At 34.9% G+C, this 25699-nt stretch overlaps 1 protein-coding gene across 1 annotated transcript in view; it reads left to right on the top strand.

Moving 5' to 3' along the window:
* LOC131848375 (probable E3 ubiquitin-protein ligase HERC2) overlaps window positions 1-25699 on the top strand; it is a 51942-nt gene that overhangs the window by 3020 nt on the left and 23223 nt on the right. Inside the window, exons 6-53 of the mRNA XM_059198197.1 lie at window positions 215-370; window positions 650-778; window positions 990-1110; window positions 1597-1765; window positions 2431-2641; window positions 3266-3414; window positions 3876-4035; window positions 4488-4585; window positions 4674-4829; window positions 4963-5068; window positions 5289-5394; window positions 7059-7134; window positions 8184-8328; window positions 8410-8495; window positions 8570-8643; window positions 8800-8942; window positions 9504-9700; window positions 10141-10357; window positions 10814-11051; window positions 11470-11640; window positions 12137-12328; window positions 12672-12774; window positions 12869-12894; window positions 13184-13364; window positions 13669-13787; window positions 14010-14182; window positions 14397-14983; window positions 15065-15189; window positions 15260-15627; window positions 15908-16074; window positions 16153-16292; window positions 16518-16701; window positions 17351-17584; window positions 17873-17991; window positions 18295-18481; window positions 18723-18874; window positions 19180-19273; window positions 19355-19506; window positions 19915-20056; window positions 20381-20506; window positions 22306-22467; window positions 22958-23059; window positions 23386-23487; window positions 23868-24097; window positions 24545-24613; window positions 24693-24864; window positions 25113-25208; window positions 25539-25693. Coding sequence (XP_059054180.1) covers window positions 215-370; window positions 650-778; window positions 990-1110; window positions 1597-1765; window positions 2431-2641; window positions 3266-3414; window positions 3876-4035; window positions 4488-4585; window positions 4674-4829; window positions 4963-5068; window positions 5289-5394; window positions 7059-7134; window positions 8184-8328; window positions 8410-8495; window positions 8570-8643; window positions 8800-8942; window positions 9504-9700; window positions 10141-10357; window positions 10814-11051; window positions 11470-11640; window positions 12137-12328; window positions 12672-12774; window positions 12869-12894; window positions 13184-13364; window positions 13669-13787; window positions 14010-14182; window positions 14397-14983; window positions 15065-15189; window positions 15260-15627; window positions 15908-16074; window positions 16153-16292; window positions 16518-16701; window positions 17351-17584; window positions 17873-17991; window positions 18295-18481; window positions 18723-18874; window positions 19180-19273; window positions 19355-19506; window positions 19915-20056; window positions 20381-20506; window positions 22306-22467; window positions 22958-23059; window positions 23386-23487; window positions 23868-24097; window positions 24545-24613; window positions 24693-24864; window positions 25113-25208; window positions 25539-25693 — 7567 coding nt within the window. The remainder of the gene's footprint in view (window positions 1-214; window positions 371-649; window positions 779-989; window positions 1111-1596; window positions 1766-2430; window positions 2642-3265; window positions 3415-3875; window positions 4036-4487; window positions 4586-4673; window positions 4830-4962; window positions 5069-5288; window positions 5395-7058; window positions 7135-8183; window positions 8329-8409; window positions 8496-8569; window positions 8644-8799; window positions 8943-9503; window positions 9701-10140; window positions 10358-10813; window positions 11052-11469; window positions 11641-12136; window positions 12329-12671; window positions 12775-12868; window positions 12895-13183; window positions 13365-13668; window positions 13788-14009; window positions 14183-14396; window positions 14984-15064; window positions 15190-15259; window positions 15628-15907; window positions 16075-16152; window positions 16293-16517; window positions 16702-17350; window positions 17585-17872; window positions 17992-18294; window positions 18482-18722; window positions 18875-19179; window positions 19274-19354; window positions 19507-19914; window positions 20057-20380; window positions 20507-22305; window positions 22468-22957; window positions 23060-23385; window positions 23488-23867; window positions 24098-24544; window positions 24614-24692; window positions 24865-25112; window positions 25209-25538; window positions 25694-25699) is intronic.

Here is a 25699-nt window from a genome sequence, read left to right as displayed (position 1 = left end):
AATTGAAAATATACTGATGATTCGTCTGATGGTAACTGACAACCGTCGCCTATATACATATCCTGCACCATGCAGACATATCGTCGTCAGATGACGCCCTCTAACCTCTCATACGCTGCCTTTAAGATGTGCCCATAATTACTATGAGTTCCCTTATACTATATGATATTCTTATATCCTTCCCTTATACTTATATATTTATTTATATAAAAAGTGAGGTGGGCTGTAACGTTCCCCTTGGCGACTGGCGTACATCGTTATGTGTGTGGGTGGAGCTGTGTGCCCGTCGCGCGGAACTACCGGCGCTGCTCAAGGCAGCTGATGTTCTAGTCACTCTACCGCCGCGTCAGAAACGGCAACCAGACAACAGGTAATGTATTTTACTTTATATGACAAAGACGATTAAATCGGCGGCTCTTAAAATTTTGCACCCACTGCGAAAGTTCGTAATATTAATAATATGTGAAGATGTAAAGAAATACCAGAAAAGTTATTTGAAAAAAAGTGGGATCAACATTGCTGTCTATCGGGATTTGATGTAAAGATAGAACAAGCATCAGCATTGACATTGTATAATAATGTGCTTTTTTATCCTCTTATAAAACATTAAGATTACGGACTATACTAAGAAAGTATTTTTCTTTTTTAGAATAACACTGGAAGAATGTACTGCACCATTAGGACCATTTCTAAGACGTATGGCTAAAGTAGCAGCGCCAAATCCTATTTTAAACAACGAACCAACAACTGAAGTTAATCCTACAGAGACATATCTAAAGTAAGTTCAGTAAATATGACTTATTAAAAAATAAAGAAAACGTGTTGTGGTAGTTCTACCATTGATTATTTATTTATCTATTTTTATTTATTGGTATTTAATAAATAAGTATAATAATAATAATTTTTTTTTTCACACGTAAATGACACGATTTATAATATAACAGTAAGTATTTTATCACAGAGTATGATTAAGATTTATAATGTTACAGAGAACTCAATCTACCTAGTGGAGATGGATTAATGGAAGTTAAAAAAGCTGGCATTGCCTTATTATGTCATTTAGACCGTCTAGGAGCACCTTTATTACCACCATTAAAGGGATTTGTCACTGTGAGTGTCTAAGCCTGTTTATATTAATATTACTGAAAAGTTTTTCTAGTTTTGTATATGAATAGATTTGAAAATTTCTTTATATATTATGGTGTATCATAATAATATACCAAATTCAAATTTGGTGAATTATTTGAAAAAACTGATTAAAAAAGAGAGCAAAGTTTAAGTATTTAGTTACATTCTTACTTAGTTTAGTTATCATATTTATTTTTATTTTAAATATGTAAAAAAGTATGTAACACAAATGCCATTATAAAAAATAGTTTTGTTCATTATTGTAGTTGTGATAAAGATTTTGTTTAGGTTCTTGCTAGATTATATAGTGTAGTGTGTTAGATTCTTATTTAGTGTAAGAATGTTTAATTTTAGTTACATTATTAAACAATAGGAGGTCATATAATTTTTAAATTAATGTTTTGTTATTGATCAGTATATATTTGTGAATAATACAAGTTGTTTATTAAAAATGTTGATTTATTATAGTGTACAGAATCAGCACAAGATGTAGTCTCGGTGTCTTCAGGACCACTGCAACTAGGAACTTTAAGAATTCAGCAGATTGCCTGTGCTGAAAAATTAGCATTATTATTAACTCACGATGGTGCAGTGTACACACTTCCATATGATACTATGACCCCACAACTTATTCCAGGTATTAAAAATTAACAGTAATATTTAGATATTCATACTACTAATTCTGCATTTTACCGTTTTAGACTGTGATAGAGGTTACTTATTAATATGTCTGTAGAAATTTCTTCAATTCACTTACACAGAAAGACTTAAAAAAAGTAGTGAGACAGGCTTACTATTTTTTTTTTATCTATACATTTCAGTTTGATTTGTATAAAATTACTAAAAACACAGTGGCATAACACATAGTTCTCAGGACAGCACTGAATTATCCTAATTCAAGCCTCATTCTGGTCATTATCCTAGATATGATGTGGATTAATATGATGAACTAATATAACATGCTTATATAATATTACCCGTATTTGACTGTGGTAGACTGTAAAATGTCATCTGCAATTTGGATACCTCAGGGTCACTTATTCACACTTTGGCTGCAGAGTAGCTTGCTTTGTAAGCTGTGTTTTGATTGTAGGATGGGATTAGGCAGTAAAATTGCAGGATACTAGGCATGGCTTGTTAATCCTTCATTATGGCAATACTTTAATTATATATAACATCTTAATTACAATAATTAAAATAAAATGACCAATATACAACAATTATAATTAATAGGTAGGTAATCAAATTTCAGATAGTTGATTAATCCTATGAATGCATACGACATCTATGTTAATTTGATAGGCCTAGAAAGCAAGACGATAATCCAAGTGGCGTGCCACTCGGCGGCGCGCCACTACCTGTGCTGTTCGTCGTGCGGCGCGGCGTGGTCGTGGGGCGCCGGCGACGACGGCCGCCTCGGCCACGGAGACACCGCGCCGCGTGATGCGCCCGCGCCCATACACCACCTCGCGCACCACGAGGTCGTCAGAGTCGCAGTCGGCCCAGCGTGCAGGTGACCGCAGTTCATGACGTCGTAACCCAGAGTAACCTCCAATATAGTTAGGAGATCAAATATGTTGTCCTCCATTTTACCTTCTTATACCTATGTGATTTTTTAAATAAAACAGATATATCGTCCCCCATTTTACCCTCTTACATGTTTTTTTTAGATAAATGATACCCTATCTCCGATACTCCGACCCTGTGATATCTATACTCTTATCAAATTACATTAATTGACTTTAGTAGTCAAAAGGCAACAAACATACAGACAAACACGTTTTCGGATTCATAATATTAGCATGCTAAATGTACTTAAAAAGAAACATGAAGGTTTACATATCTCTATTGATTAGGTATACCGGCCAGATGTATATTAAAATAAAGTTGTAAGAATAATAATAACTCTTTATTGCACACAAATAACAAATGAAGAACAAGAACAAAAAATTAAATGCATTATAAAAGGAGCATTTATTGTTATAAGCAATCACTTACATACCATGTGGTGGTATAAATAATTTATCTTTAATAAAAGTATTACAAATGTAAGAATGTTATGTGATGCAAATTTTTGTGATATTAATAATAAAATAAAAATAATAAAAATATTGTAAAAGAAAATCTGTCTCTTCAGTGCTGCACTTACGTCTCGTGGCGCTTTATATACTTGGGGCCGGAGCGCGCAGGGTCGACTCGGGCACGGAACGCTGGAAAGCTGCCTCACGCCGCAACCGGTATCCTTCAGCGCGCACAACATAGAACGTGTCGTTGACGTCGCCTTAGGTACCTGTCACTCTTTATTCCTTCAAAGCGATCTTGTGTGTATTCCAAATACTCTATCAACTCGTGTCACTCCAATTCGTGATTTGAATGCGATTAAATTTCATTGAATCCATCTGATGTTAGATACCAATCTTCGCCTATGATACTCATGAGAGGACTTTACGATGGACCAAGATTTCTGCATCCTGTAATTTCACTCCTTAACTCAACTTTTCAATAGAACCACAATTGGACCATGTGTATTCTCATCCTATTATCCTGCACTAATACCTTGCTAGTGTATTGAAAAAGCTGCTTGATTGCTGAAATAGGCTTTTACCTTCCATGTTCAATTTCTGTTATACTCTCCACCAACCTGCGGCATCTTTGCTACTGTTACACACACCCGAGAAAAAGTTTATTTTTCTTGTATTTTATGATTGAATATTACAACATTTTAATATGACCTTATACTCTTGTAGGGTGGGGTGAAGGACAAACGCTTTGTTCTACGTTGGAGGGGGCAGTGCAGGTATTCGGCGACAGCGAAGCCGGAGCGCCGCGAGCTCTGACCTCCGTCGCAGTACTGAGGATCACTCGTGTCTACACCGGCGAGCATTGGCATGCTGTGCTTACTGACGGGTATTTTTTTTAATATAATAACGTATCTAAAGAATAAGCGACATTATTTTAATTTGTCTAGTGTGGCTAATAAAGTTGATTTACTGAAATGCTCTTGTGTATGTTAATTTCAAAAAGCAACTTTAATATTTACTTATTTGTACACTTTTACATTCATAAATATAAATAAAATGCACAACAACAGACTGCACTGAGCTCAAGGCTTGTGTTACTGGAATCAAATATCTTTGAGTACAGAAACTTTAACAACTAATGATGTTTATTACTTGATGACTCCAATCTTTTATTTAATTATGAACTTAAGTGTAAGAGTAAGTAAGAACAGTTTTTCCTTGCCAACTCTAATGTGACCAATAAAATACATTTGCGTAGCTTAAATTGTAAATATCGGTTTGTTTGTATGTATGTCGTATGTACTAACATTAAAATGTTTCAATAAAATTCTGTTACAGTGGTCAGGTATATACATGGGGTAAAGGTGATGGTTATAGACTTGGTCATGGAAATTTAGAAACCATTAAAGTGCCTAAATTATTGGATACTCTTCAAGGTAAACTACACACTTATACCTATTAAAAATACAATTTAATTGATAATTTTTGTTCAAAACATAATGTATTTTTTTTTAATTATTGTAGATATTCGAATAGTGGATCTGTCGTTGGGTGCGTCGCATGGTATAGCGTTGTCAGCAGAAGGGGCGTTATTTGCGTGGGGTACGCATGAACGTGCCCAAATAAATCGACCTGTACCACAACTGTTGCAAGTGCTTAATCCCTCATTTAAAGCAAACGGTAATTTGACAACTATATTTATACTATTATCTCATGTTTTGTTTCATAAAAAAAAAATTCTTAGTACCTACCATACCAACATACACTAGGTGTAATATTAGGAGGATATTTATAATATTTTTATAATTTTTAGGTGTTACAAGTGGTCCGACACAAATCATTGCTTGGAGCCAAGAAAGTCCTAGGGATCTGCCTTCTTCCATGCCATTTGTTATAGATTTATCAGATAGTACTTTCAAGTAAGTACATTTCGTATATTTATCCAGTTAAACTTTGTAAAAAGTTGACTGTGTGTAGGTACAGGATACACTGGGTACAGTCTCATCTATTTTTGTCATCAAGTAACTTGCAGTTCGCAGTGGTGTTTATGTATATAGGCGATGGTTACCGTTTATTACCAGGTGGTTGTCAGGTTGAAAAAACTGTTAAATTTGTTACTTATTTGTATATTTTTTTCAGGTTATTAGAAAGACTTTTAAGGATAGTCGTGGAGCAAAGCAATTCGGGTTATAACAAAGAAAATGAATGCCTCGCTATTTCTTGTTTAAATTTGCTGAGGCTTCAGGTAATTAAATTTATATTTTATTTAATTGTAGAGAGCCGTAAAAAATCAAATATGTACTTTTTAAGCACGTAGTAGTGTGTAGGTCTTATAATAAAAGAATGTACAAATGTTCGTCTCATAATCTGGAAGCAAGCAAATTACAATATTTATTCATGAGCTATGCCCGTGGTTTCATCCGTGTGAAATTTATAACCTATTGATTATTCTGATGTATAAGCTTATGATTGCCGTCGTCAGTGCCGTGACCATAGAGACAATTTTATTTTTCATATTTTATTATTATTTCTTATGTATGTGCTATATTAAATAAAAAAAATATATGTAAATGTAAAAACAAATGTAAAGTTTCATTAAAATCCATTCACCAATTTTTGCGTGAAAGAGTAAGAAATATCCATCAATCCATTCACAACAACAACTTCTGCTTTTATATTATTAAGATTTATAAATATTTAATGAGAAAATTAAATATTATGTCAATTATGGTTAAAGAAGCTTATTTTATTCCTTTGAATAGAAGGTACCTTTAATAACATTGGTTACACACTGAAAAAAATAGTGTGCTGTTGATAAATCACACGGTAATATAACATCATTAACCTACAAAGACGCGTATGATCGCGCGCAGTTCCGTCATAACACATGCGCGGCGGCGTATCATGTCAATTCAGACTTGCGCGGGCAGAATTAACTCTCCGACGTCTAACTCTCAAACAAGACGTATATTCTTTAAATAGTATAAAACAAAGTTGCCCCGCTGTCTGTGCGCACATATCTTTAAAAACTTACCTGCCTATACGCTCAATTTAATTCACTCATGAACAGAATCGATTTAGGATGGTTTGATATGTATAATATAGAACACACACAAATAAAAAAATGAACGATGCATCCGTTCGCACATTATTTCCGGCGGTCCGCTTAGTTAATAAAAAATAGAATAGAAATTATGATTATAATCTTTATTCAGATAAACTTAATATAAGCTCTTTCTGAATATTTTAACGTTTTCTCATATTATTTGAATAACGTCAAAAAACTCATAACAAGAAGACCATTGCATTTTTTGAAATATTGTATAAAATTTAACTATAAAATTAATTATAAATGTTGTTTTGAAGTATATTTAAAAACATTATACATATTATGAATAAGCAAATTTTTTTTTAAATACTGAAATATATTAGGTTCTTACATATAAAATTAGTGTTTTTTCGTACTGGCCACTTTGATCTTAAATATCTCAATCTTTGGTTTAATCAAATTTATACGCATTGTCAGCGCATTTGTTTTATAAATGTTAAGTTTTTTATTTTCTACAAAATGGAAAACTTAAAATATCGCGTCATTTACATAAAATCTCCGCCATGGCAATTTTATAATTAATGATTTACAAACGAAAACACAATGTTTTTAAGACATTTGAACGTTTTCGTTCTGGAAATTTCGACTGCAAAACAACTCTGGCAGCTCCAAGTTGTAAAATTGAAGTTTGTAGATAGCAGATCCATCGCAACCACGTCAAACAGGTTGCGGTGTTGGTTTACACACTTGATTTAATATTCCCTCATGAATTGAGTAGACAATTCGCGACGACAAACGCCGTAAACCTCAATACACTAAACCCCATATATATAAACAAAAACATTATCTGAAACATGCAGGTGCACGCATGGCAAACCAACCAAATGGTCGCGCGCACGAAAATTGACGGCTTGCGGCGTTTAGTGAACAAGTTCGGCGCGTGCGAGCCGAGCAGCTTAAATCTGGCCAGATGATTACAGCAGATGTGTGTTGTCAGCAATTGAGAAACCATAATGGAAAAGCTAGTTGCTAAACAACCGAGGCTGGTCATTCGCCGCGCGCCGCGACAACGCCAGACCACACACTGGCAACTGACATTTGCCCAATTAGAAGAGATGCGCGCTAAGACTTTACAATTGCTCATCGCGCTCTTGCTCCAACAGATTACCATTTTTTTCGAAATTTGGATAACTGATTGGGAAAAAATTCAAATCGATGGTTCTGTCCAAAGTACAAAAAATTGATATGTCCAAATGTTCCCGTTCAAATGTTTTTTTCACTAAAGGGAACAATAAAGGCGCGCGATTTAAATAGCAATGGTACATAGTTTGATTAAATAAACATGTTATATTTGAAAAAAAATACTTCAGATAAAAACACACACATATTTAGAAATATTATTCAGACTTATATTTATAATGACAGCACCATTTTTGGCTGGTTATTTAGAAAAAATCTACCTTAAACTTGTAAATAAAAATAGTTTCCGTAAAATAAAAAAAAATACATAAAAGAAAACCTTAATATCATGAATTATTGCGCCGCCACGCAATACAACAAACGGAAATTTAGTTTCTTACTAGACTTGATTTCTCGAGTCTCGACTTTTCTCGAGCAAACAAAAGCCAATTATGATTACTCAGGACTTAATGGGCTGGGACCGTCCCGCTGTCGTCAGCACGGCCGAAATCCAAATGTCGCATTAAATAATACACATCGCCTGACTTGTATTTACGATGGGATTTGGCTGACGAATTTAATAAGAAATTTATAATTTGTATTTAAAACTTTTACGAGCCGTACAAATCGTATTGTACATTAGAAATGGAAAATAAAACAAGCATTGTATTTTTAAACTATTTTGCTAATTACTTTCATTTATATTTTATTATTTTGCTCAATTTATTCTCTTTCAAGTTAAGTTATATAACTTAGCATTTATTTTATTGAACCCACTTGATTTGAAGAAAATTAATTTTTTGCAGGTTCTTCGCCAGCTAGTGCGGGTGCTAGGTTTATGACTGAATTATTGGTGTGGTCATTACTTGGAGGCGGTGGGCTAACGGATGCCCTAAAACATGCTCTACAAGTTAATTCCTCGGACGCCTATAATCATTTGCAACTTGATACGTAAGTTATAACATTTACTGAATATTGTGAAAAAAATTTCAAATTATTATTTAATAATTATTTTATTGTTTTTGTTTGTAGAAGCTATGACCAAGTAGATATAATAACTGGACAATGCAAGACTCGTCAAGCAGCGTCATCTTGTGAAAACGGGGAAACTGTGCAAGGTATAAAAATAAACTTTTTTTTTAAAATCGTTATTGTTTTTTTTATTGCAATAATATTGTTGCCTTTATTACAGGATTCACGGAGGAATATCAAATAAATAATGCTACATCTTCAGATAAAGGGGCATCTGTACCTCTTATGCATCTGGTTAGTATAATGACGAATATTTGAATCAAACAATAAATGTAGAGTTACATTTTTACTTATTAAGGATTGGTCGGATATTACGATGTGCAAATTAAGATATTTCTGCTATGTAAATATAGAATTGTGCTCTGATGTAATGTAATTTTAATTCCGTAGGTAAAACATCTGATTAGAAACACTAGTAGCCAGACACAAATGCATATAAGTTGTATTATTAACGGCAATACAAGCAAGACTGACGATCCAAAGGGACACGACACCGTTAGCCCTAGCTGTGAGCTTCTTATTCGATTCCAAAGGTATGTATAATTCTATATATTAATATTTATATAATTGTTGGCTTCTCGACTTATATTATTAAGAAAAATAAAAACCCGTCTTTCTCCGTCACAAATATTACGTATATGCCAAAATTCATGACGATTAGTTGAGTTTCCTAAAAACTAAACTTATTTTATCCCTTTGTATTTTTCTTCATTAATATATCCTATATGATCTATATTCAACTAGCTGATCTCGCAAACGGTGTTTTGCCATATAAATTACTATCGCTATTAATAAATTGGGGTTGGTGATAGAAAGGTGAAAATTTTGGGTGATATGTATGTATTCAATAAAGCCATATTGTAAAAAAAATTGTCCTAAAAATTAAAATGATAGGGGTAGACAACCGTTATCACTTAGGGATATGAAAAATAGATAGTAATCGATTCTCAGATCTACCTACTACCTTATAAATTTCCATAAAATTCGATCAAACTATTTCGGAGGAGTATGGTAACTAATATCGTGACATGAGATTTTTGTATATAAGATATCCATTATTTGCTATTTATCAGACGTGTATGTTGCACGTGCAGGTTGTTATTCTGCGAGGCGATGTGGTGCCGCGGTGGGCGCGGTACACGTGGCGGCGTGCGCGCGCTGCTCGCGCAGTACACGGCGCTGCTGGCCGACCACGTGCACGCCACGCTCACGAGCTTCACGCGCGCCGTGCACCGCGCGGACAACGACCAGCTCGCGGCGCTCTGCGACCTCATCGCCGCTGACATCGTTGGTGAGCGAATGATGAGCGCATCATAATTTTTATTAATAAAAAAAATCTCTTAAAACAATTTCGAATGATAACGATAAAATTTAAAACATTTACTACTACTCGTACTCGCATCGTAATATGCGTATTAAAATATCTGTACTTGCGACGTAGTATTTGGAATGACAATAGATTGTTGGTAAACCGATTGTAATTAATCAAACAATAAAAATTAAAGAGTACCAGTGAAAGTCATATTCATATAGTTTGAATCCTTTCTGCGATTATCGTAAACATATGTGCAAACAAATATTTTTAACAATTTTTTTGAGGTTTGTTGCATTAATACCACGTATAGAAATTGATTTTTAAGAAATTATATTAATTCACAGACATAGTTCGTACATCTATGATGGGGAGCGATTATTAATGTTTGTTACATTATATATTAACTTTTTCTTTAGGCCGAGTAATCAGCGAATTGAATGCTTGGGTTAACGCTTGCGCTAGTCGCTCGCCCGGTGCCTTGACTGATTCTGCTAGTTCACTAGTAAAAATAGCACGTGCTTGTGATGAAGCCGCGCGGTGTCTACCTTCTTCTGCCAAATTGGATGCTGATTTACTAGGATGGCCTGGACTAGTATCTAAGAGACACCAATTGAACAACAGTATTATACGAAAGTAAGTATTGTATATTTTACTATTCAAATAAAAAATGTAATTAGGCGGCCTCCTTTGTTTATTCTAAATTTGTACCACATATTGTAAAATGACTTTGTCAGTTCTTTGTTGCAAATAACAAACTCTTACAAGTTTATGATTACATTAACTGCATAGCTGAATATAAATGCTATCTTTTATAATCAACGATAACTTTGCACACAGTGTGAGATATATTATCTTTAAGAAAGAGATACATAAGAGTGAGGATATATATTAAGTGGGCCATACATTAGGTTTCTAAAAAGGCCAATTAAAATTACATTCATGTAACCAATGGGCTTTTAGGAATATATTAATAGTTATAGATATAGCGAAACCAGTGCCTTTATACTGACTAATCGGCGTACTATTTAGATTTGGTGTATTGTGTCATTTTGCTGTAAATGAATATAAAAAATTCAATAAAATTTATAGATGTGATCTTCAAAATCACACAAAAGATGGTGGCGCATGGATCGTAGTAAGCGGGCATGTCTACGACGTAGAAAACTTTGAATGTGAAAGCGCCAGTACCGTGGAGGTGATACGGAAGCTGCGCGGGTGCGACGCGACTGCCGCGCTCAGCGTAGAGCCACATGCTGCTTATCTGTCGCGCATAACGACCAAGTGCGTTGGCTTGTACGCAGACCAAATCTACACACACAAGTGTCAGGTGAGTGTTTCATTGGAATTACTTATCTGCTAAGTAAATATAATGTGCCTACAGTTGTAATATTTCTATCAATATTCGACACCCATCCATTTGTTTCCGTCATCACATTACTTAGATTTAACTTCAGTGAATGTTTCGTTTCGCGTTTCTAATAAGCCATGTAGCACAGGATCAAATAAACTTACTAATTTAATTCAATTATTACACCTGTTTCTCACTACATACATACTACAGGAAAAAAATAAATAAAGTAGCGACCTTATCACGTCATATATAACGCTACAGTGGTGAGGTGATAACCATCGCGCTAGAATTGGTGATCCCGACGAACGCTGCTACAATATACTGTGAAAATGAATCTTTAACTGTTATGGAACTGATAAGTAGATTGTATCGATATTTTTTTATTTCATTTTAGGAGAATACATCAAGTCTCCGTGCTTACCACGTACTATCTTCGAGTGCGTTTCATTTAGCGGTGGGTCTGACTCAGTGCGGAGCGAGACTTGCTCGCTCGCTACCTGTGCAGCCAGCGGAGCGAGACGCAGCGCCTTACGCCGCTGCCGTATTTCTTAGAGGCGGTCTTCAAGTAATTATTAGTATATGTTATATTTTAATCTAACCATTTTTATATAACTATATATATAACTTTCAACCGTATTTTTTTACAATAATTCCTTCATCACATCTTAATTCATTTACTTTCACTGTACATCTCTTTTAGAATTTGTATTTTTTTTTGTTTAGATTTCTGTTATTTGTTCAGATAATGTATAGTACTAGTTTATATAATTTTTAATTAGTGCATTATCAACATTGCGTTGTCTTTATCCCATTTTTGTGGTCGGAGCAGAAGTCATTGTTAATTAGATGTAGTAATTACTAATTAGTACTACATGATATATAATTTAATAAGGGATAATAATGATTTATTTATATATTTTATACGTAGGATATTAAAATTTTTGTATAAATCATTTGATTGTCTAACTTGTTTAATGTAAAATGTTCGTATAAATAAATCGCGATGGAGCAGTTAGCAATTCAGTTTGTAAGTATTCTTTAATTACAATATTTAATTACAGGTATCACAACTAACGAACCCGTTCGAGGAGGAAAAAGCGGAAGCCCGTAGCGGTTCATCAACGGGCGGAAACAGTCCTGCAAGCGATGCACCGCCCGCACGTAACTCGCGTCCGCCTCCTAAGAGTAACGTCAACACCTCGCATGCTCGCGCTGATGCGTTGTTGTACGCGCTCGCTGAACCTAAATTGCATGTAAGATTTACACATTTTTTTAAAACGCTGGAAGATTTATGTATACGCGATGTAGGGCAAATATATCTAATGCCAGTAATAGGTCAAAAAGATTAATTTGTTGTATTACAATAATGTTTGTGACATATTTTTTGTTGTTAATATTCACTTTCGAGAATATTATGTATATACTTATTATTTTATTACTTAGCTTTATAGCTTTAAGTAAACAGAATACTTTTTATTAAATACAGTTGAATTAACTATTTATAAAATATAGTATACATAAATAACAAAGTAGCTATAATTAATAGCTTATTGCTTAATTATTGTTAATGTTCAACAATTTCTATCAATTATTCAGGATCCTTTAGCATTACATCTGTGGTGGGCATGCGAGAGGCGAGAAGGTTGCGCGCCACACTTTCCTCCGGAACATCCATTAGAAGAGTTGAGACGAGCAATCGCCACACTTTAGCCTCCAGGAACATCCATTAGAATAAAAATATCTTTATACTAAGAGACGAATGTAATGCTGGCTATAATTTTTTTTTTATATTTTTGCGTCATACATATTCCATGCTGGGGCTTAATTTTTGTGGTAATAAAATATTGATAAAATGTGAACAATATACGCTAGAAATTAAAATGAAGATGCTATTGGAACTACAGCTGCTGCAGGTAAATCCTTTGTTCCAGTCTCTAAAATTATTCTGTTGGAATGAATTGAACTTTAACTAGACAATATAAAGACCAATAAAAATAAATACTCTTGCATTCATTTGTTTGTGTGAAAACTCTAGTGTTGAAGTCTTTGGAAATGGTGAAAAGCAAGTTGTTGAGCAAAATGTCCAGAACCACCGCAATTAAAAGTAGAGGCCTATTATATGTTTTAAATGTATGGACATAGTTCCACTTAAAAGGGACAAGAAGGGAAATGTATCCAAAATAGAACAAGATACAACGGATTACCTTTGTCCTGTAGTTGTATCTAGATTGGAAAACAGAAATTGTGACAAATGGGTAATTTATTTATGGAACATCGGACATGGATTCGGTATGGACTTACTCAGAAAAGGTCTAGCCGTTTGAGTGGAGTACACGGAGGTTGAAAAGGAACCGTGTATATATTTTACTATGTTGTATTTTTGATACTGTTGTTTTTGTTACGTTGTATTTTGTTATATATATATGTTTTGATTATATGTTGAGAAAACTCTTTTGATATTAATATATTTAAAGGTTTTTTCTATTCTATTCAAAAATATAAAAAAAAATTATCATTAATAGTTTTATTACATATTTATACAACAATGAGGTTATAATTTCTAATTCAATTTTATCTTTATTGTTATGTATAGAAATGGAAAAGGGTGAAGTTAAATTATCGCCTGCCATGTCAGAGATCGTTAAAGCAGTACAGCAAAGCAAATGGACTCTAATGAGGACAAGACAACAGTTATCGCGTGGATATAAGGAGGTAAGATCTTTTTCTTGTTATTTAATTATGTTATTTACCCATAACATAATTAAATAACAGCTACATAAATATTAAACATTTTAGACTCGTAAATACTATATATGCTAGAATATATGTATGTATTCATAGAATACGAATGTTTGTAGGAAATTATACAAATCGAAGTCAGGTGCTATTATTCTGTACTGTTATATTGATTATGTAATCACGTTTATTTGTTAGGTATGCGCTGCACCATTAGAGCGCGCGCGGTTCCTTCTGCACGAAGTACGCGCGGCCGTATCGCCGGCGGTCGCTGCGCTGCAGAAACGTCCGCCCTCACATCGCCCTCCCACTGCCAAGAGAATTTTCCAGAAGGTCATGCGGGCCGCGAAGACGCCTAGTTTTAATAAATGGTAAGTTTTTTATACATTATGGTTACGCAAAATTGCAAAAATTGCATATAGTATAAACTTAATTCGCGAGCTACTACAGATATTACAGTGTACTTCGAGACATTGTAATGTCTACATGTGGTTATTATAATCAGATAGCTTGTTCACTAGTTTGCCATTAGAAGTCGTATAATAATCCTTTCTCAATAAGAACCATGTTGAATTCCGATTGCAGTTTTGAAACAACTAAAGACTTAAGAAATAGACAAAACAGTTTAAGCAAAAGCATGTTAAAAGCGACCGGAAGTTTATTACAAGGTGACGCTTTGCTAATAAAGTCCTCAATTGCTAACGCATCTACCAAAACTCCAGAGGATATCCCGCCGAGTATTATTGTAGAAACGTCAAGAGGGCATTTAATTGAAGGTGTTGGTGACATTAAAGAATTATCAAATCAAATAACGAAATCTAAATTAAAAATAAAAGATAAACCTCTTGAGAAGGACATGAAAAATGCATCAAACTACGATGACATGCGCAATGAAGGACGTAGTGACTATAAACTGATCGAGAGAGAGGATATACTGGATAAAGACATTGACGATAAGACGCCTACAAACGAAATATCTATGAGTTCCATGAACGATATGACTGACAATTCGGTTTTGAAAGAATCAATGGAAAGTGAGAAACAAGTAATGTTGCTTGCTGATGATCTTAAAAATGACCTCATTATGGCTAATGAAGAAAAAGACGACGATAACTCTGAAAGAAATAAATTTGTTAATGCTTGGGTCTCTAGACTAGCTTGCGATGAAAAAGGTAAGTTTTTATACTACTATTATATATCTACTACTAGGTATATACCAATACGAACATAATAAATATGATATTGTTTTTTAGATTTATATTGGATGCTCGAAGAAGTAACCCCAGAGCAGCAAAGTTTAACTACTGCCGTTATTGACTTCGTTATGACTGAAAATCCGTGCGATATTGATATTCTTAGAAGGGCTTTATACTGCCAGGTAATTTTGCATGTCCAGATTTACACTGCATTGTATGTGATAATAGTTCTTATAATGTTGTTTATTTTAGGTGCAAAGAGCAGAGATGAGACGAAATGGATACGATATGATAAATTCTATTTTACATTCATCACAGACCATGTCTGAGAGTGTTAAGTATGCTGCCTTAGTTGGTTTACTAGGTGCATCATTTGCAGATTCAGTTCCGCCAATACCTCTAAAACCTACCATACCGCTGACCCCGCCACTTGCAGGAATTGAATCTGTAATACCATATTCAAAATATATGGTGCTTCTGGAAAGATCGAAGTTAATGGATTTTATTCTCATAGAATTGAAGGCGAGAGTTTTAGAAGGCGAACATACGCAACCGCTACCATTGAAGATGAGTGCTAATTATGGAGCACATGCTTTGTTGAATCGACCTTCTAGGGCACGGTTTGTATTTTAGAATATTATATTATCGAATTACCTATAATAAGTAAAACCTCAAGCATACAGATTTTAACTACTGGAGTTTTTTGTCATTTTCTTTTAAATTAATTGCGACAAAATTATGTTATAGTCCAATATCTGAAATAGGTGATTGTGAGACTAATTTTAAATGTCTAGTTTCATTTTTTTTAATGCATATGAATGTCTTTTCTTAATGTAAACCACTTTTTAGGCAATATAAAGATAGTAAGTGTGTTATTATTTAAAGTTTATAATATTTTAGGTTCTTAATAACGCTGCTATCCCTACTCATTGAAGGATGTCAAGGACCAGAGCTCGAACAACTGATAAATAGCGGAGCATTAAGCTCTTGTTTGACATTATTAAAACAAATTGGTGGTGATACATCTCAACATGCTTCTTTACTTTGTAATGGTCTTAAATCAAAAAGTAAGTAAAAGGTATAAACAAATATTTTTAAATTTTATAGGAAAGAATCAGAAATCACTCTCAATTATTTTTTTCTAGTGGATTGTTTAATTATCTATGAAGATGAACGCTTAGGTGCTCGCGCTCGAGGTGCTTCTCTATCAGGGCCTGAACTTGCATCATTAATGAAAATTGGAACACGTGTAGTCCGTGGCAAGGACTGGAAATGGGGTGATCAAGTAAGCGATAATTATGTTGATATACTTTGTTACATATTTTATCATTTGAAATTAATATGTAATTGGGTATGTGTTAATTTGACGTATCTAGTGGGTCTTGCTTAAAATAAAATGTAAAATGACTATAAAAGTCGTTAAAATTGCTTTTGCATAACTATAACTAAAATGAAACGAATGTTCTTAATATTGTATAATTAAGTTAATTATTGCCACTTTGTAATGAAGGATGGAGTGCCAGGCGGGGAGGGTCGGGTGATCGGTGAGCTCGGCGAGGATGGGTGGGTGCGGGTAGCTTGGGACGCGGGTGGAACGAACTCCTACCGAATGGGTAAAGAGGGCAAGTACGACCTAAAACTCGCACGTTCACCGTCTCCACCGCCATCTATTGACGAGACAGTTCATGGAACTGGTGAGTCAATATTTTTTATATACAGTTTAATTGTTTATTTATATGTGTACTGTATATATCGCTTTCGAAGTTTTTGTTAAAGCTGTGACGGAGAGTAGAAGTGAAGAGAAAGGATTGTGTACCTGAACTGTTTTATATTTAAACACTTTAAAATTATCTTGATTTGTGATTCTGTCGCCTGCCTAATGTAGACTTAGGCAAAAAACAAGAAAGCTGTATAATTCTGTATATTTAGCATCATAAAACCTAGTATTTATATACATCAAATTTATGGCAACGTACATAAGTACATTTATACACAGAAAAGCATAAATTAGTTGTTATATCCCTTATATCAATAAGGCAGTGAAATTATAGTAGTAGTAAATACCACGATATTAATTATCCGGAATCGCATGCATTAGTCACGGGCTTCAGATAACGTGATATCCGTAGTGCTGTCTGTTTAATCTTTATTCAAATATACTTAATATAAGCACTTTTAAATAGTCATAATTTTTTTATTCTACCCCTCATTCGGATCGCAGTGTTATCACAAAAAAAATGAGCAAGAAATTTGCGTGTTGCTCTTTTAAATAAATGTTATGCTGCATAATTAAGAAATCGTTAACTGTAATGGCTTAAAAAATAAAAAGGTCGTTTTGTCTAGTGGACAACACAATCGAGTGGTGGCCGGTGAGCGAGGTGCGCGCGGCGTGCACGGGCGCGGTGCGGGCGCTGTGTGCGGGCGCGGGGGCGGCGGCGGGCGCGGCGCGGGCGGCGGCCTCGCGACGGAACGTGGCCGCGCTGCAGCGCCGCCTACTCACGCTCGCACACACGCACTCCACGCCGCCGCCCACCGCATTCGCCGCCCAACAACATACGGCCCTCGCCTTAGTTAGAGGTACCTGTTGCGGAACTTACTTTCTATCATACGCTTTCTTTTATATCTAGTAAAGTACTTAATTTAAAGTAATCCATCCCCTCAATGTAGGCCACGATCCCGATACTTGACGGAGACAACTCTGTTACAATTTAAAATGAAAAAGTTATTATATATATTTAAATTGCGTATAAAGTGACTGTTTTAAAGAGTAATTACAGTTTCTCGTAAATTAATGACTCAAGCTAGCTAAGCTTAAGTTTGTATAATAATGATGATCTTGTATTAATATTTGATGTTCAATTTCAGCAAGCGCCCAGAGTCCTGAGATGAGAATATCATTGTGCACTGACTCGTGGTTTGAACTATGTTATAGTATTATTTCGATCACTGATAAACCTATATCACAAGATCTAGTGTACCTCCAAGTGAGTCATGACTTTTTAATGTGTTCATAACTAATTTAGATATTTAAGTCATGAAAAGTTATATTATTATCAAGAATTATGACTTAAAAACTTTTTGTTTATGACTAACAACCATCCCCGGTTTCTTACGTATCCAGTATAAATAAAGTGCCTGAGTTTTTCTGTATTAAGATGCATGAATAATACATATAATCGTTGCTCATTAAAATTACCAATTTCTATTGATGAGACAAAGTCCAATTATTACTATCCTAATTATTTTACCATGTTCTTTTAAATAGGCGTCAATTATAATACTTTCAGATCCAGGCACTGTGGTTGCTGCGACGAGTATTAGTAGAACATAACGGACCTAATGAGTGGCGGCGTACAGTTGGAGCGCAACTGTTGGCATTAATTGGACGGCTGTGGTTAGAGACACATGCATCTGACACAGCGTTGCGACCTAACCATAACGCTATCACTCCCAGCGGCGATGAAGAAGAAATTGGTATGTAAAAAACAAACTTATATATCGATGTGACATTTTTCTACTTATTTCACAATTTAACTGATGCGAAAAATCTTAGGTATCTGCTTTTTTATTGAATATAATGGAATAGTGCATTCGCCTACGATATCGGTATACGCGACCCGTGTAAGATGATAGTATGCGTATGAAGTCAGATTTCTTAACCTACTTACAAAATGTCGGATAATCGATCGTGGTTTACACTCGTGTGGACGTTTAGACAACAGATGGCGCGCGCCAGCGACGGCGAGCTACACGGGCGCGACGTGCGCGGCGCTGGTGCAGCTGGTGCGGCAGCTGCACGCCGCGCCGCAGTGGCACACGCCGCTCTCCGCGCTGCTGCTCGACAAGCTGCAGCTCGCCGCACAAATGGTACCCGTCAGCTGCACGCAATATACACGCTTATCATCATCATCATTATCTACTTCTTTGTCACATACCTTGCCATTTCATCTAAAAATTATGTCATAGGTTGAGTGGGAGGGATAGAGTCGGCAAAATGTGACATTCTGTGACAAGGACTGAGACGTACCTTAATTTTCAAGACGTCACTTCTAAACATCTATTATATCTAAAATATCTATTTTATATGCGACATTCATGCAGTCCTGTGACATGAGAGATATATGAGAAATATATATATTTAATTTAAACTTATTTTATTTTTATATTGACAGGTAACAAGTGATTGGCATTGGTGGCCACATACTAGTCAAGATTTGACACAGACGATCAAACCAGCTCCGCCCACGCTCGACACGTGTTTGATTGGTACGATAACTTACATTTTCTGTACATAATCTAATATTCCAAAACCGTAAGATCGTAACTTGAATATCGGTTTATTGACAGCGGGCGTCTTGGGAGTGGTTGGTGGTGTCGAGTGGCGTATAAGGTTAGGTCAACGTGTTACCGCTGGATCACCGCCTCGGAACGCCGTCGTCACACAACTGTCACCTAGAGCAAAAATCACTTTAGTGCACGACGACAACACGCATACTAAGGTACTGGTTATATTCAATAACTTACTTTCTAGTTATAAATGCAATTGGGAAGAAGCTATATGTGATACGTTATTTATAACGTATATTGTATAAGATCTCTTCTCTAAACTTAGAAATTGGCTGATACGTAAGTATTTGTACATATTTATGAAAAGAATCTAACAGGACATTTATCGTGATATGTTTGATATGCTGCCAATATGTCGATGCTAATACAAGCATCCTGATAAATAACCGAGGATGTAATAGGCATTAAAATATCGGGAAATCGTAAAAATTATAGTCATCACAATACTAAATATTCATTATTTAGTATTGTGATGACTATAATTTTTACGTCTACGTACTACGTACGTTTCACAACTCATTTAAGTATGTTGGAAACGGTATTTGTTGTTATTTAACCAGAGTGAACTGAGCGGGATACAAAGTTCAGAGTTGGACCGGCTAAGTCAACCGCTAGGCGGAGGCGAGAGTGCATTGCGGGTATGTGCATCGCTATTAGGTGCTGGACCGCAGGCCTCACCGATGCATCCTCATCACTTACCCGGTATGTATCAAGATGAATCAATTTATGCTAAAAGTAGAGATTGGTAAAGAATGATTATAGAGTCAAGACCGTCTTTTGTATTATTTGGTCTATAAAGTTATTATTTTACCACTCATTCGGAACGCAAACTCATGACAAGAAGAATGAGCGCGAAATTCGCGCGTTGCTCATATAAATTAACGTTCTTTAGAATTACATTTATAAGAATTTGTGTGAATTCAAATTACTTCCAAATAACAAAGATGACATAAGTCAGCAAGTTCAAATAAAACATTAAAATAAACAATAGGTATAGTGATTAATTTAGTTACTTGTTAATTTTAGCCGAAATAGACTTGTATGGGCTTAGAAAACAGCAAATGGAATTACTAACTCTGTGTGCTGTACGTGGGCTATTGACTACACGCACACGCCTTCGGAAAGTGTTGATGCAGCCGCCTGATAATGCCGGTAAGAAAATTTATAATATAAAATATTATAAATCGTAAGTGTTACAGGTACACTCCATACCATAAACTTATGTATATGGAAATTTTACTATTTCTATCTTTTTTAAATAACGTATGTGTTTAATTAGCACAAAGAAGTCTTAAATAATCCTTGTATGCAAACTACCAACAAGCACTAATTTTTGGGTCAAATATAAATATGCAATAAGATTAAATCAGTCGTAGTGATAAGAGCAGACAATTCCCTAAAAGCAGCACTCGTTCACGATTGACGGATGAGCCAGCCATCACTGCACCATATTTTAGTTGACCCGGCCCACCACGCCGCCAAACATTTTAGATTTAATCACAGCTATAAAAATTACTATATGGTATAGTTGTTTGTATTAGTACGCTATCATATATCAAGAAAGCAGTATGAAAATTAAAATTATAACGTTGTCCGCAAATAAACTTATTCTTGTATATATTGCTATCACTCATCTATCTTACAAAAATTTGTTTAATATAAGATGCTTTATATTTGGCAGTTTATTATATCTTACGCAATTGAATTACTAACTTTGTGTAGACGGCATTTAGGTAAAAGTAGCTTATTTTTACGTAAGTTTCTAACAGTCTTTAAGTTTCTTGAAACTATCTAAGTTTTTCCTTGTATACATAATATTTTCATAAATGTATGTGAGGCAACGGTGAGGATATTTGATTGTTTAAAGCATGAAATGTCCTGAGATTTTATTATTAATATTAGTATTTATATCAACAAATTAATATATATTAATATAAAATACTGTTAATACCTTCTAATTGTTGTCTACATCATAAATTTTATTCCTAAAAAAACTGTAAAATTTACTTTTCATCATTAAGCAATAGCTGCGTATTTACTTGTTTTAATTAGGCAGCGTGAATTTAATGCACTTAGTTTTGTTGGAGTTCAATAATAGATTATTACAAACCAATTTAAAGCAGAGATAGCATAATTTACATCGTCTAATTGATTACATTGGCGACCAATTTTAAACACTAACGAAGTATCATCCGCAAATAACACTATATCTGCAACTTTCTCTACCATGTAGGGAAGGTCATTTATATAAATTAAAAAAGAGAAACGGGCCTAATATTGAACCTTGAGGAACGCCCATTTTTATATTAGTTCCCTTAGACTTTACACCATCAATATCTACAGTTTGCACCCTATCCTCTAGATAAGTTTTCATTAGACTTAGGTCATTATCTCTAATACCATAATGTTTGAGCTTGTACAAAAGTGTTTCAGGATCTACGCAATCAAACGCCTTCGACAAGTCACAAAAAACGCCGAGAGCATCCTGTGAGTTTTCCCATGATTCGAATATATGTGTAATAAGCGCTACGCCTGCATCAGTAGTAGACTTGCCGGCAGTGAAACCATATTGCTGACTGTGAAGCAGTCCGTTATCCCTGAAGTTGATTGATTGATTGATTTGATTTAATGGGTATAGTTGTTTGTATTAGTCTGGGTGTTTTCTATGTATATTAACTCTTTACAAAAATAATGTGCTTTATATTTATATCAGTTGACTAGTACTTATACACAAGCTCTGCTTAGCTTGTGACTAGATGGCGCTGCATGAAATGTCCTGAGATTTTATTATTAATATTAAATACAACAAATTAATATATATTAATATAAAATACCGTTTACGAGTTGACATCATAAATTTTATTCCCGTAAAATACTTATTCGGAAAAAATAAAACTAAATAAGCAAATAAAGCTACAGATAGTAGCGCTTATTTCATGATAATATTACAGGTACTTTGGAAAGAGGGACCTGTCTAGGAACCGAGGGTACATTGTTACGGCGCCTCTTGGCATTGGCGACGCGGCCCAGTCCACTATCTGCCTCGCACACGCCGCGCGAGCTCACGGCCGCTGCACTCACTATAGTACAACAGTTGGCAGCGCATGTTAATGGTACGTAATTAGGATAATAGAAATGCGGTCTCATTGTTATAGTGCTTGTTATCAACCTCGTTGGACACTTAGTAAATTAATGTTATCAGTAAGGATATGATCCTGATTTTTTGCCCTTTATATAAAACCAGCGGACGACAATTGTCTTTTGATGTTTTTTAATAAAATCACCCTACTAATTGGTCTTACCGACCATAAGTACCGCAGATCGGAGGTAAGAAATACTATCTTCCCTAACCACTACTTTACGCCTTTTATGGAACTATTAAGTTCTATAAAATGCGTAAAAGTCTAATGTTATTTTTAACGGAACGTCTACAGTTTGCAATAGCGTACACTATCTAGTATCAGCAGTATTATACATACTTTTTTTTATTATACTCTATTTTTATTACTTTACTAAAAATTCGCCAATATTGGTCAGGTGGCGTTGCCGATGTACGGTTTCCTTTATAGAAACGCCTTATAATACATTTTCAAATAATTTTAGGTGAAGAGAAAGAGCACGAGTCTCCACCCGATTTACCCATTATTGACAAAAGTAACGTCATGCAGTTATCAATGGGCCCCTCGACTAGCACAGCTTCGTTGTGTAAGTAGCCAAAAATTGTTTTATATTTTAGTTTTTTGTCAATATTGACCAATGGGTCAAGGCTTACGAGTGTGAAACGTATTTACTCTTACATGGTTCTGTTCATCCTATGTCATAGTCATAACCTGCATACACGTGAGTTTCAGAAACGCACCTCACTATAATACACTCGTATACACTTAAACACACTTTTTCGCTTCTACATTATATATTAATATGCACATGCTAGAAGGGTAATTTCTGCTTTCTAATTCTGTTAAACATATAAGTCCTAGATAAGTATAGTCATTCCGTATAATTTAATATCATATCGTACCTAATTGCAGCTCGTAAAGATCTCAATACATGGGCGAACTCGTCGCAAGTACAACAAGTCATTGAAATGGGATTCTCCCGACATGCGGTTTACGCTGCGATTCAAGCTTTAGGTAACAATTGTTCGTATCCAAATTGTTATTAATATCATTTTTTTTAATATGTTTCATATTTATACAAGCTGTACCAAGTATATTTTATCTGTAAATGTACTGATTTGTTATTTGTTACAATATATATTTTGCAATTTATAAGTACCCTTATTCTAATGAATAATTGGGTTTAAATTAGTATAATAGTATTAATAACTGATTAGCGATTACATTACACAACCGCATGCACAATAAAGTACAACAAATCGTGTCCACGGTATTTTTGACAGAACGGTATATGTATTTTTAAATACTAAAAATAAACAATAATATATTAAGACTCAATAATTAGCTACTTACATATTCGTTTTTGTTATATTCAATCATTAAAATGTTTTTAGGCGGTACTAGTTTACCATCAGTGGAATCTCTAGTTGCATATTTACTAGAGCTACCTCAGCAAGGTATGGACGATACAGTGTTTGAAAAACCACACACGTCCAAAATTGAGAAGAAGCAAACGCCGTACCGGTGGCGTAGTTGTTTTGCATCCGAGGATGAGTATGCTCAGTATGTATCTGACGTCATCACACCTGGCATGACGGTGAGATGCTGTAAGGCATTCGAAAGTGTAAGTATTGTGTTATTAACCTGCGGTTTAATTTGCCTTTTAAAGATAAAAGATAGTGTGACTCATTTAATCATATAGTGTGACTCGTTTCATCAACTATTTCAAGTGAAATTTTATTAAGATCTGGAACATAATTATGTAATGATAAATTAACATCCTCTTCATTTCATTTAGGATTACAATCTACAACTTTGCAGTTATATACGGATTATTTAATAGTTGCAATTGTGAACAGTACAACTTAGGTGTTATCAGCTACTCTTGTTAATACATATTCATGTGGTTTATGTAGTTTTTATTTATCTTACGTTGTTACATTGACATTTCATACGTTTATTGGCATCGCGCTCGATATGTTTAATACTGTGTCATAATAATTGTTGTTAGACTGTACAAATTATTAATCTGATATAACTACGCTAAAGTAGTCTTTTTATATATTTTCAGGTGGCGTTAGGTGATGTTGGTCAAGTGCAAAAAGTTGAACGAGATATAAAACAAAACATCTTTCTTCATGTAAGATTTTTGTTTTCATTAATGTTCATGTTTACTTCCTGTTTCATTTATTGTTTTTAATTTAATTTATTTCTATTAGGTGGAATGGCGTGGTCTGGGTCGCGTATTCGGTGTACGTGCAGTGCACGCAGAAGTGGTGTCAGGCGGACCTCCCTTTGCACCTGGAGATAGGGTACGGGTACGCGCCGCCGTCACTCAGCCGCGATACAAATGGGGATGCATCGATCACTCCAGCGTCGGCACCGTTACCGGTACGTTTAGTACACCTGCACTTAATATTATTTCTACTTTTATCTCAACCATCCGAAAAAATAATAGCAATTGTGTTTATGGTGTACGTGCGTATGCGCTATCTTTATTGATTCTATATATTCAGGAAAATTGCTTTCGTGTTTCTACGTTACTAATATTGGATACGTATGACGTGACCTGTAACAGTTAAATATTTTTGCAGTCCCTATAATCTACTATCATATATATGTTTTCCACTATTTTTCAGGTATATCCGCAAACGGTCGTGACTTGACAGTTGACTTTCCTCAACAACCGGGTTGGACTGGACAAGTTAATGAAATGGAACTAGTAACAGATCAATGTTAGTGTTTATTTAATGTTAAAATTTTATGGTAGTCTTAATTAATGATTTGATGAATTAACAATTTTACCTTATATTATTTTTAAAAGTAATTTTTATTGTTTTTGTGGTCACCACACTCACATTGTGGAAATCTGTCGCGGTAGCGCCGACCAGTAGTATCCCTTTATGAAGGTGGACAGCATGTTGGCTTGTACCTTGACTACAAACGCTTTGAAGCTCACCTCACTGCGTCACACTCAGGTTCAGGTTACTCTTGGTCCAACTGTAATCTGCAATGTTCTGTTCTATAATACATGTAGTTGTATAAATGTTATTTTTATCTTGTAGCCGAATGGGGTGAAAGTGCTGGCGGATCAACTGTTGGATGGCGTGGAGCTGTGCGTGCTGTTCGCGTGTCATCTTGTCGTCCGGGTGCTGGGGCGAGGCGGTTAATAGACTCACAGCCGCACACCTATTGGCAGAGCTCTAGTGGCAATGGACAGGTGACA

This window comes from Achroia grisella, unplaced genomic scaffold, assembly GCF_030625045.1.
Source record: "Achroia grisella isolate CSIRO2021 unplaced genomic scaffold, CSIRO_AGI_Agris_v1 utg551, whole genome shotgun sequence".
Classification (NCBI taxonomy): domain Eukaryota; kingdom Metazoa; phylum Arthropoda; class Insecta; order Lepidoptera; family Pyralidae; genus Achroia; species Achroia grisella.
The sequence above is the reverse complement of the archived record's forward strand: the minus strand, read 5'-3'. Positions and strand labels throughout refer to the sequence as shown.